Source organism: Dendropsophus ebraccatus, chromosome 1 (assembly GCF_027789765.1).
Source record: "Dendropsophus ebraccatus isolate aDenEbr1 chromosome 1, aDenEbr1.pat, whole genome shotgun sequence".
In the NCBI taxonomy this organism is placed as follows: Eukaryota; Metazoa; Chordata; class Amphibia; order Anura; family Hylidae; genus Dendropsophus; species Dendropsophus ebraccatus.
In genome coordinates, this window is record NC_091454.1 from 181,958,063 (window position 1) to 181,971,673 (window position 13,611).

General features: G+C 45.5%; 1 protein-coding gene across 1 annotated transcript; it reads left to right on the forward strand.

The window, feature by feature from the left end:
* Positions 1-329: 329 nt before the first annotated feature.
* Positions 330-1,830, forward strand: KBTBD13 (kelch repeat and BTB domain containing 13). The gene has a single exon (XM_069965363.1). The coding sequence runs from the start codon at positions 372-374 to the stop codon at positions 1,749-1,751; it is 1,380 nt and encodes a 459-aa protein (XP_069821464.1). The 5' UTR covers positions 330-371; the 3' UTR covers positions 1,752-1,830.
* The last annotated feature ends 11,781 nt before the right edge of the window (positions 1,831-13,611 follow it).

The following is a 13,611-nucleotide window of genomic DNA, read 5'->3' on the forward strand; positions in this document are numbered from 1 at the left end:
AGAACAAGAAAAACTTTCAGAAAGTTAAAAAGTAAGGAACACATTATGGCTCTATATTGTGCATGTGTAAACAAGTACTTTGTATATACATACATATTATATGCTATACAAAGACCAGGCTCTGTATTACACTTTGTAATCATGCATGTGAATTACAGGGCAGATCTCTTCTTAGAGGCTGGCACTGGTAACTGCCTTGTCAGAAGTAACACAAGGTCTGCTAGGCTTGGCACATACCATCACATGAGCAATGCTATCTTTAGCAAAAGACATGTTATCTCCTTCACAGCACAGATCAAATACAGAGACCCATCAGGAGGTGGAAGACGCAATGGCCTAGCAATACAGTCTCTTTTTTATCGTTTTCAATAATGGAGAAGCTTTGTGTTACTGTAGAAGGGACGGTTTTTACCACGGACAAGGAATTGCTGGTGAAGCACAGTGAATATTTCCGTGCTCTTTTCCAGTCTGGAATGCGCGAGAGCTCCAAGGATGAAATCCAGTTACACAACTTAGGTGCAATGGGCTTCTTGATAACATTAAGGGTATTGGATGGCGAGCGGCCTCTCCTGAGCTGCGAGGAGATCTGGGAAGTTGTGGAGTGTGCAGCTTTCTTACAAGTCGAAGTCCTGGCGAAACATTTAATCAATTTGATCGACTCTGACAATTGTCTGGTAATGTATGAAGCTGCTGCCACCTATGGACTGCTCAACCTGTTTCATGAAGCAGCTTTGTATATCCGAGATATCTACGAGTTTTTGGAAAAAGAAATACAGTCCTTACCCAAAGACCTCATTCAATATATTGACTCTCTTGTCCCCAGCACTTTTGTTGCAGTGGGTGCTCACACCCCTACCATAGAATTCCTTGAGGATCCATCAAGGACAATGTGCTTCTTAAATGAGAAAGAAAACCAGTGGGTGAGTCTTGGATGCATCCCAGAGAGTGCCAGCACATTTCTAGCTGGTGTCGCCACTCTAAACAATAAAGTCTTCATTGTAGGTGGCGCTCGAGGAGCAAACAAACAAGTGGTGGAGAGAAGCTTCTGTTATGATGCAGATAACCACACTTGGAGTGAGTTTGACAGTCCACATCAGCTCCGCTATGAAGTGACGCTAGTAGGACATGAAGGATATTTATATGCCTTTGGTGGAGAGTTTGAGAGGGTTCCTGTGGCTTATGTGGAGAAATATTCTTTATCTTCTCAGGGATGGACCTTCGGGAAGGAGTTACCGCAACCTATGGCAGGTCCCCCTGCTACAAAAGCCATGGGAAGGATTTTCATCTCTCTCTGGAAGCCACAAGATACAACCATGATTTACGAATATAATACTGACAAAGATGATCTAATTCCGATCTCGTCTATAAAGCGACCACAGAGCTATGGTCATTGCATGGTGGGACACAGAGACAATCTGTACATCATGAGAAACGGCCCATCGGATGACTTTTTGCGGTGCACAATTGAGAACTTTAACCTGACGACGCAGCAGTGGACAACCCTCTCTGGACAGTACGTCAACAGCAAAGGAGCCCTGTTCACCGCTGTTATCCGAGGGGACACGGTCTTTACTCTTAACAGGATGATGACCTTACTCTACAATATAGACACGTGCACCTGGAAGCCTATAAAAGAGAAGTGCGGATTCAATAAAGGAGGGACCATGCACACATTCTTCCTGAGACTTCCTATGAAGACAAAGCTCATGGCCAGCAAATTATACAAGAATCCTCACCAGAGCTTTTTATAATTATTTATAGGCTTCTTGTTTTATACCTCATCGTATTCTTCAAACGCCGTGTTTTATAATTGGTCAGCATTAAAATGAAGGGTAAAATGCATAAAAATAAACTCCCTATGAGACATTGTTATAATTGAGTTAGTGTGTATAGCTTACAATATAAAGAATTAATTTAATTTTTAATCATCAATTCCACATTCTGATGGACTAAAGATTTGTCTTAGTGGTGTAAATTCACTTTAATTCATGTAATGGCACATTTAACCATTTTACTATAGAAATGATGGGTGGGTGGCTGTATAAGTGAACATTTCTGTAGCACTAGAGAGCATATTGTTTACTTGCTTAAAAGGATTTTTTATGGGATCTTACATTGATTAACTGTTGATCATGTTGATGGGCCATGTTCAGACAGCGTATAACACCGGCCGCCACAGAACGGCCGGTGTTACTAAAGTTAATCCCAGCCAGTACTGCAGTACCAGCTGGATGATCTTTATTTCCGGTGAATTTGGATGCATCACAATTCACTGCTGCACACAATAGAGCGTGCGGCCGGAGCCGCATGCTTCATTGTGTGAACTGACATGTCTGTGCGGCCACTATTCAATGAATAGCGGCTGCACAAAACTGACATGTCAGTTATTCATGCGGCCGGATGGAATCCCGGCCGGAGCGTATACTATGTACCGGGGTTCCATTCATTCCAATACGGCGTATGTTTAGCATAAATCACGGCCGTTATTGCAAATTGCAACAATGGCCGTGATTTATGCTAAACATACGTTGTATGAACATGGCCTTATAGTGCGTTTACACAGAGAGATTTATCTGACAGATTTTTAAAGCCAAAGCCAGAAATTAATTTGAAAAGAGGAGAGATCTCAGTTTTTCCTGTTTTTCCTGTTTCCTGTTTATAGTATGTTTCTGGCTTTGGCTTCAAAGATCTGTTTATGATAATTGAAGGAATTAGAGATAATTTCTCCAATCAGCAGAATAAAATGGTAGCAGCATTTACTCATGTGTGATACATCCATCAACAGACATGGCTATATCTACTGCTGCAGCACTGCCTAGTTCTGTTCATTCACTTGAAAGTGCTACCATAGGTGTTAAACTTGAACACCTCCAGCTCTCGCAAAACTACAGTTCCCATCATGCCTCCATAGCCAACGTAGCTTTGCATGAGCTGGAGCGTAGCAAGGTTGATACCAGTGGACTTAACTGTAGTACTGCATCCTAAGGATGTGTTCGCACATTCATGTTTTTAGTGCAGTTTTTGAAGTCAAAGCTAAGAACTGATCATTAGATGATATATAAAGTAAAGACTGAATCTGACTACAAAAACGATATCCCAGAACCCAACCTGACTGGTTCATGAATGCGCCCTCCTACAGGAAGCAGCATAAATTAGAGGGCATTTTATTTAACCAGCCCAATTACCCAGAGACAGTGATGTATTGGGGCATTAAGTAGATATATCTATATCGCCTCTAGCTGCATCTTATAGCCAGTTGTTTCCTGTGACTCATGATGGATGCCACGGAGCACAGACCTTTATTGAGCTGTTAAACTGTCGAGGATAATGCACACAGCCATCATAAAGACCTGTGTTGTATTGACCCATCATACTGCACGTATAGACTGCCACGGGGAGACATACAGATTTGTTTTCTGGCATACTTGTATGGAAAAAAAAGAATTGTGTCCTCTTTATATTATGCTATATTGTGGCAGTGTATTCTAAGGGAGAAAAATAGAGGCTCACAAAGGCAACATCCCAATGTTCTGTATGACAGGACTGGAAATGAATGTAGTTGTTGCTTTATTCTGAAAGCTTTGTTGTTTCCTGGGAAATATTTCAAAATAAAAAAAAAAACTTTGGACATATCACAAAGAAACATAAAAAGTTTTGATTGGTCAAGGTGCCTAGACCCCCACTCTATATAACTGGGAGAGGCGTGCGGCTGTGCACTTTACTACCCAGGTCACTGCTTAATCCAGCTTGTAGTAGAAGACTTACTATGAAGGCCTTTTCCTGCAATGGGAATAATCCAGTGACTAGCTTTTGGGTGAGAGTCACAGCCATGCACTTCCCCCGACTATATCTAGTGATCAGTGAGGGTCTGAGCACTAGAGCCCCTATTACAGGGGCCAATATTAAAGGAGCAAGCAAGTGCCGACCTCTTAGGCCAGCGCTCTCTTGCTCTTTGGGGGGTTTGTCCTTTAGATCAGTGATTTTCAACCTTTTTTGAGCCGCGGCACACTTTTTATACTTAAAAAATCCCGGGGCACACCACCAACCAAAATGGCACAAAATGACACTAAAACAGTACATATTATACATATAGTTCACGGAGTTCACTCTTGGGGGTTTTAAATCATCTTCTTATCACCACAAGAGCTGCTTTTTAAGCCCTCAAGAGTGACATATGCCGGGCAGAGATCCTTTCAATAAATTATTCATTTTAAAAAAGTGAAATAAAAAAGGATAACCCCCTCATATATACAATCCCATGTAACCTCATACATACAGTCCCATGTATTCCCATATATATATATATATATAGATATATATATATATATATATATATAAACAGTCCCATGAAAACTCATACATACAGTCCCACGTATATGAGCACATAATTATCAGCACCATATACTGTGGTGATGTGCACTGTATAGCCACAGTATATGGTGCTGATAATTATGTGGCTCATATAACTGCAGTATAAAGGGGTACAATGAGACGTACTATGGCCATGAGGCCAGAGTACAAGTGCCCCCTGCTTTGCCCTCATACAGTAATAATGCCCCCTGCAGTATGCCCCATATAATAATAATGCCCCCTGCAGTATGCCCCCATATAATAATAATAATGCCCCCTGCAGTATGCCCCCATATATTAATAATGCCCTCTGCAGTATGCCCCCATATATTAATAATGCCCTCTGCAGTATGCCCCCATATATTAATAATGCCCTCTGCAGTATGCCCCCATATATTAATGCCCCCTGCAGTATGCCCCATATAATGCCCCCTGCAGTATGCCCCCATATATTAATGCCCCCTGCAGTATGCCCCATATAATGCCCCCTGCAGTATGCCCCAATATAATGCCCCCTGCAGTATGCCAATATGCACCAATAGTTTTAAAAAAAACAAAACAACAAACCATCATACTCACCTAATCGGCGCTGTGTGTTCTCCCTCCTCTTCAGGCTCCGTCCTGTGAGCCGCGGCGACTGAACCTCCGGCAGGCGTGATGACGTCACATCATCACGCCTGCCGGAGAGGTCACGTCCCGGCCTCCCATAGGCTGCTGGCATGAAGTGCCGCGGCCTATGGGAGTCAATGTCAGAGCAGGACGCTGACAGGTCCTGCTCTGACATTGTGCGCGATTGAATGTTTCGCCCGCTCACTGTGTGAGCGGGCGGAACATCAATCCATCGGCATATCCCTAGAAGCTGCGCGGCCGCAGCTTCTAGGGATATTAAAGGGACAGTTTCTAATTTCCGACCGGGATCCCGCGGCACAGCTGGCGGGTTCTCACGGCACACCAGTGTGCCGCGGCACCCCGGTTGGGAAACGCTGCTTTAGATCATGGGTGGGGAACCTTTTCCCTGTCGAGGGCCAGTCGGGCATTAATAAAATCATTTGACGGCCACATACCGTGCGCGGCAGATAGCAGCGTGGGTTGGCAGCACCCGGAGCAAGGCGAAGTATTGTTCCCCTAATGCCCCTGCTATTGTTGTTAACCCTCTGTGATGACTCTAGTACCTGATGTGAATCCTTAGTGATGCCGGTAGCCATAGTTAACCCCCAGTGATGCCCCTGGTAGCTGTAGTTAACCCCCAGTGATGCCCCTGGTAGCTGTAGTTAACCCCCAGTGATGTCCCTGGTAGCTGATGTTAACCCCCAGTGATGCCCCTGGTAGCTGATGTTAACCCTTATTGATGCCCTTGCAGTAGTGGATTATAACAGGGGCGTTTCGGGCGGCAGCCCGGGGCCCTGAGCACCTGGAGGGCCCATGACCCCCAAAAAGACTTATACTTTCAGTGGTGTACTGTCTCCTGGCTACACTTCGGCCATGATTTGCAAAAATCACGTTTTTTTTATGGCAATTTTGCACAAATCAAATCAGGACATCATGGACATCATGACATTATCTGTCCTGTACTATGAACGCCAGGCTAGTGCTGCCATAGTTACAGTGGGGTGGGGGGGCCCAGGCCTGGTGAACAGCCCGGGGCCTATGGTAAAGTTAATCCGCCCCTGTGCCCTTGGTATCTGTAGTTAACCCTTATTGATGCCCCTGGTAGCTGATGTTAACCCCCAGTGATGCCCCTGGTAGCTGAGGTTAACCCCCAGTGACTGTACCAAGTAAAAAAACCCAAAAACATTCCACTCAACTTTCCTCCGCTCCCACGTGCTGCCCAGGTCCTCTTCTCTCTCTTCTCTAGTCTGTGCCGATGTAATGACATCATCGCGCGTGGCCCGCAGGAGAAAGAAGACGTGCGCTTCTCTGGTTGGGAAGTAGTCGGCACGCACAGCATCCTCTTGTGTCTGAAAGCAGTCGCATTCACAGACACAGGAGGATGCTCTGTTTGCCGGCTCCTGCCTCACCAGAGCGGTGCACATCACAGGAGAGCCGCATCGGGATGTCTCAGGGGCCGGATGCGGCCCACAGGCCAGAGGTTCCCCACCCCTGCTTTAGATCATCCGAGGAGCCCATAGGAAGTAGTGGCGGTCTGCTGCCGCCGCTCCTATTGCGCAAGGGCGACAGCCAGCAGACTGTCGCTATCAGCATCGTTTTCTTTCAGCATCTTGAAAGACAATGATCAGCCAACATCGTGCATCTTAGCTGATCATTGCCTTTTAGCACTACCTATTACACCAAGCCGTTATGGCTGATAATCGCTTGACAAAATGTTTGACACAATAATACCAGTATATAAGAAATATTATCACCATTCATATTACTACCATACTTTTACTAACCAAATTCTGTATCCTGAGACCAATATTGCCAATAATACCAGTACACAAGGGGGAAATATTACCTCCACACCACAACCACTACCATCACCACCATATTGTTACTGACGAAATCCAGTATACTAAGACCAATAAAACACAATACCAGATTACAAGCAACAAATATTACCACCACATACTGACTAACACCGCCACATACTGACCAACACCACCACATCCAGTCACTGCCCCAACATTACCTCATCCAGTCTGAGCTGTGGACAGGTACACAGGTTCTATACTCCATATACATTACAGTGCAGTTACATCAGGTGACTCACAGGGGATGTCTTCTCTGATCAGAGTGCTTCCCTTTTCATCTTCTTTTCCATCTGCCCTGGGCTGTTATGAGAACTTCTCCGAGCCACGAATCCACAGAATCTGCCAGACAGACATATTAGGCTCCTCACTCCATTAGGCACCATCCTCATCTCTCTACACAATGCACATCTGTATTGGCCCCTTTGTGTCCTCATTTAGTGGGTAGGCTGGCTCTATGTGACCCCCTTATAGTACATACCCCCCTCTGTGTAGACCACTATAGTACATGCATCCCTCTGTGCATGCCCTATTGTATACGTCCCTCCCCCCGGTGTATTCTCCCTTATAGATGGTCCCTCAATGTTATTCCACTTACAGATGGCCCCCTAGTATTTTCCCCCTTATAGATGGCCCCCTTGTGTTACCCCCCTTATAGATGGCCCCCAATGTTTCCCCCTTATAGATTGCCCCTCTGTGTTGTCCCCCTTATAGATGGCCCCCTATGTTATCCCCCTTATAGATGCCCCTGTTGTTCCCCTTATAGATAGCCCCCATGTTATCCCCCTTATAGATGCCCCCTATGTATCCCCCTTATAGATGCTCCTCCTGTTATTCCCCTTATAGATGGCCCCCATGTATCCCCTTATAGACGGCCTCCATGTTATCCCCCTTATAGATGGTCGCCCCATGTTATCCCCCTTATAGATGCCCCCATGTATCCCCCTTATAGATGGCCCCCATGTATCCCCCTTTTAGATGGCCTCCATGTATCCCCCTTATAGATGACTCCTCTGTGTATTCCCCCTTATAGATGGCCCCATGTATCCCCGTAATAGATGCCCCTCCTGTTATCCCCCTTATAGATGGCCCCTATGTATCCCCCTTATAGATGCCCCCCATGTATCCCCCTAATAGATGCCCCCCATGTATCCCCCTTATAGATGGCCCCCCATGTATCCCCCTTATAGATGCCCCCCATGTATCCCCCTTATAGATGGCCCCCCATGTATCCCCCTTATAGATGCCCCCCATGTATCCCCCTTATAGATGGCCCCCCATGTATTCCCCCTTATAGATGCCCCCCATGTATCTCCCTTATAGATGGCCCCCCCATGTATCCCCCTTATAGATGCCCCCCATGTATCCCCCTTATAGATGGCGCCCCCCTGTGCAAAGCAGATAAGATTAAAAAAAAACACTCACCTGCAACTCACTCCCCACTCAGTCCCCTCCCCGGCTGATGCACGGCTCCCTGGCTCGGTCCCTTCCCCAGCAACACACTACAGTGAGCTCGGTGTGCGCTAGGGATGTTACTTCCGGCTCAGGGGCGCTTGTTATATCCTCTTCTACAGTGTATTTCTGGTCAATAAATTTAGTGCTTGCAACATAGAAGCCCACACCGTTAGAGCCCTACTACACGGCCCTTATATTAAGGATAAGCGAGCGCTGATCTGCTAGATCGACGGTTGCATACAGAGCCTATTACATGGCTCAACATTTGTGCACCAAGGGCTATATATATATATATATATATATTTATATATATATATATATATATATACTGTATATATATATATATATATATATATATATATTGTTAACAATGTCCATGCAGCCCTTGCTGTATACAGAAAATAAAAAAAATTATTTTACTTACCTTTGCATGCTTCCTGGTGTCTTTCTGGCTTCCCCCCCCCCTGTCAGGAGCCACTGCAGAAGCTTCTAAACCCGTCTCTGAACTGACAGGTCAGTCAGCCAATCACTGAACGAGATGTTACAGCGCCAAGCAGGGCCGGATTAAAGGGAGGGAATAAGGGGCACGTGCCCAGGGGCCTCCACCACTAGGGGGCCTCCACCAGCCCAAACCCGGAAGTGGTGTCTGGGAGCCAGTCCAACGCGCAAAAAGCATGTGGAAACCCTACCTGGACACAGCACTGGCCACACTGCATGCTGTCCAGGGAGGGAGGGAGGGAGGTGTAGGGTTAATCCTGTGTAAGCATCTCCCTCCTGGCAGGCTCAGACTCCCCCCTGGTGGGTCTTTGAATGGATTCTTCCTGTCAAACTTCAGGGTGCCTGTCTCCTGCAGAGGTCCTAACTCCCCCTTGCCCCTCCCCCTCACCGAGGAGAGGACTGCGCGGGACCTTAGCAAGGAAACCTGATCTCTCCAGCAGGGATGTGACCTGCTGGAGCATCTGTCACAGTGGCTGACAGGCTGAAGGAACAGAAAAGAGCCAGAAGAGAGAAGACCTGTCATCTGCCCAGATCAGGTGAGCATGAGGTTTTGTTTTGTATTGGCACATCAGAGCAGGGGTATATACTATAGAGGCATATATCAGAGCAGGGATATATACTATAGGGGCATATATCAGAGCAGGGGTATATACTATAGGGGCATATATCAGAGCAGAGGTATATATATATATATATATATATATATAGCCTGTGTGCAGCATATGACATGTAGCCTGTGTGCAGTCTATGATATATAGCCTGCGTGAAGTGTATGGTATATAGTCTGTGTGCAGTGTATGATACATAGCCTGTGTGCAGTGTATGGTATATAGCCTGTGTGCAGCCTATGATATATTGCCTGTGTGCAGTGTATGGTATATAGCCTGTGTGCAGCCTATGATATATTGCTTGTGTGCAGTGTATGGTATATAGCCTGAGTGCAGCCTATAATATATAGCCTGTGTGCAGTGTATGGTATATCCTGTGTGCAGTCTATGATATATAGGCTGTGTGCAGTGTATGGTATATAGCCTGTGTGCAGTGTATGGTATATAGTCTGTGTGCAGCATATGGTATATAGCCTGTGTGCAGTGTATGGTATATAGCCTGTGTGCAGTGTATGGTATATATAGCCTGTGTGCAGCCTATGATATATAGCCTGTGTGCAGTGTATGGTATATAGCCTGTGTGCAGTGTATGGTATATAGCCTGTGTTCAGCATATGACATGTAACCTGTGTGCAGTGTATGATATATAGCCTGTGTGCAGTGTATGACATATAGCCTGTGTGCAGTGTATGATATATAGCCCGTGTGCAGCATATGGTGTATATAGCCTGTGTGCAGCATATGACATGTAGCCTGTGTGCAGCTATATATGCCATGATCCTTAGGGTATATTCATATGTAGCATATCCGCTATAGATTATACAAAGCCTTTAAGTACGTTCTGCTCTTTACTGCTTCAGGTAGTGTACATGGTTGGGAACTGAAATGGGACCTAAACTTGCAAGTCCAGGTTCTACCTGAGATTCACAACTGTATATGCTAGCTGTGGTGGCTAACACAGTGGGCAAGAGAGCACAGAAAGTGCTAAAGTGCTGTGTTCTCGCATTGAATTAAGTGGGAACAAACCGCGATGCTCACCCCTCCCCCATCCTGTCTCTAGGGCCTGGCATCCTTCTCTGGACTGCAGCCTCTAGGGACCATCATATGCAGAACAGAGGAGGATGCTGAGCCATACAGCCAGGAGTGAGGATGGGTAGGTGCTAAGTCCCCTACAGTAAGAAGCCACCTGTATAGAATGCTGTATGGTTTATTTGTGGGGGAAGAAAATGGGGGGCCCCCAACAAAATTGTTGCCCAGGGCCTCCACCAACCTTAATCCGGCCCTGGCGCCAAGCCAGTGATTGGCTTAGCGGCCTGTCACTTCAGAGCCAGCTCTGAGGTTCCAGTGGCAGCTGCGCTGAGCGGCCAGTAACTAGGAGAACACCGGGGAGCGTGGACATTGTAATTTTTATACACAGTCATCATCCGCACATTGATATTCCACATAGCCATGGTCGGTGGCCACTGATTTTTCAACATGGTGATAGACAACGATCAACTGATGATCATTTCTTTGGCTGATCATTGTCTTTATTCTACCAACTGATAATCTGCCATATCGGCCTGTTTGGGCAATAGGGCTTTTAGACTGACTAGAAATCAATTTCATTTATCTGAATAGGGTTATTTTGGCGGCAAGCCCATGGATTTCTTCAGGCCCAAATCAGATGATTGTGAGAGTCGGCTATTTATGAATGAGCCCTTAGTGTCATGTCTGAAATAAATTGAAGTAAAATGTTGGGTTTGTTGATTCTACATGCCAGGTATAGTAACTCAATGGCTATTGAGTCTGCTCAATGCACCTCAATGTATCCAAAGAAAGATACGCCCTGCGCATCACGGCTTGGATATTTTAAGAGCTGCTTATGAGAAACACTTAAGTGGTATAAACATTTACATACTTTCTCTTCTCTCCAGGCCGCCCTGCTCTTTTCCTTCCAGTCCAAAATTCATTAAAAGTCCAGGTCCCTGCTGAGCGGCCCACATCTGCAGCTACTTGTTCTAGTGATTGATGACAAATATGGAAGTTGCTAAATTTATTCGCTGCTAATAATTACTTTGCATTCTATCACATATACAGATGACATGCTCAAATACACAGACACACAGACACAGATACAGAACTACCAACGTGCTCTCAGATACATATGCAGTCGCTAAAACACGCATACAGATGCATGTAAACCTACCCACGCAATGTTCCTGCTTTTGGATGTTCTAGGTGGTGCGTAGATTTACAGGATACTTCAAAAATACAAAGAACATGATGAACTCCGTGCGCCCCTCAGCTCGTGCTGCGCGGCTGAGATGGCGCTGATATTCAGTGTTTTGTATGTCTTGTGCATTAACCTGAACCCTGTCTGAACACTGGCCTATTTCTATCATGATGTTCAGCCCCACCCGTCTGCTGTGTGCTCTGGCTATTTAGGAGTTAACTGCTGCCAGTTCTGATCCGCAAGTGATTCTGTTTGGAACCAGGGGCCTTGTCCAATAGGGAGTTTCTCCTTATTCCCTATAAGTGTTTGGCTGAGGCTCATTCTGGTGCCGGTTATTGAGCTTGTCTCAGCCTGCTTCTGCCTCTGTTTAGTTCTCTGTTTATTCTGACTATTTTGCCTTGTATTCTGACTATCCCTGCTTGCTGCCTGCCTCTGACCATATTGCCTGTTTATTGACCTTGCTTTTTGGATTGTGTTTTTGTACTTTTCTGCCCGATTGTTGTGACCCGCACTGTCAACAATTCTTTATTGTGTTTTGTCTGTCTGTCTTGTCTTTTTGTCCCACCAAGCCAGTACAGGGACAGCCGCCCAGTTGCTGCCCTAGGGTTTAGCCTAGGGGGGCAAGTAGGTAGAGTCAGTGGGCGGGGCTGAGCTTAGGGCTCACTGTCTCTGTGTGTCTGGTGTCACCGGTTCCTGACACATGGGAGGTACTGGGTACTAGACACATAGACATAAATGGGGGAAAAGGGCTCTACTGCAACACCACCAGGCATATGAGAGTCCCTTGTATGGGAGAAAAAACGTTTAGACTTCCGGGTTGTATTCTTCATAGAGCATACACACAAGTGGAGCCCTGTGGAGGATTACATGACCAGGCAAAGGGCCAACCTGAGCCCACGCCATATCTTCTCTCCTATGGTGTCATAAAACAAATCTGTTCTTTATGAAAAATTTGTTCTTTCATACACCCTCAGGTTATGTTCACACGTCTTTTTTGGATGATTGGTGGGCTTTTTTTTTTTTTTTTTTGGACGGCCGTCATTTTGGCGCCAAAACGAAATGACTGATGCATAAAATGGACACTTTCTGGTGCCAAAAAGACGGCTGGCCAAAAAAAGACATTGTTTGAACATAGCCTTAGGCTGGGATCACTTGTAATATTTTGATCAGTATTTGGTCAGTGTTTTAGCCAAAACCTGGATCCACAACACAGAGAAGGTGCAAATACTTCCATTATTGTTATTCACTGCAGCGTTTCTACTCCTGGTTTTGGCTTAACCTGTTAGTGGCCTCTCTGCCTGTCAATCATACAGCAGATACTTTCTCTGGAGTAATAACGGGATATGGAGATCTTTAGGAACGCCTTTTGTACATTCTAGAATGTAAACGAATGGATAGAATGAATGATCTGTGAATCCCACTCATATCTATGGGTTTGGAATGCAAGCTATAATCTGTGTATGTTACTTGTGTCAGTTGTCCAAGGATTATTATTAGATGAGTGCAACTGGAGCATGCTCAAGCCCTATCGTTCAATATTTGGAGACAGGTGGCTGAAGAAGTTAGATGAAGCCATGGTGCTACTACATGCAGACAGCGAGTGGGTAAGAGCAGGATGGGCTGCGGGGGATGACCAGGCGATCTTTATATCGTCCGGGTAGTCCATAGAGGACAGCGGCAGTCTGCTGCTGCCACTCCTATTGGCATTGTTTGCTTTCAACGTGTTAAAAGACAACGGTCAGCTAACATTGTTCATGTCAGCTGATCCCTGCCTTTTAACACTAGCTATTAGTCCAATCAATTATCAGCTGTAACGGCCAATAATTGCTTGGTGTAATAGGGTCGTTTCAGGCAGGACCTAAAGATACAATCAGCTGTTGATTGTTGCCATCAGCTGGTCGTTTTTTTTACTGCATAGATAATCTGCTGAATTGACCTGTAATAGGGCCCTTAAACACATGTTTTAGAGGCAATTTTTCATTTACATGTTTTTTTTTAGAATCCAGCCCAGTACAAT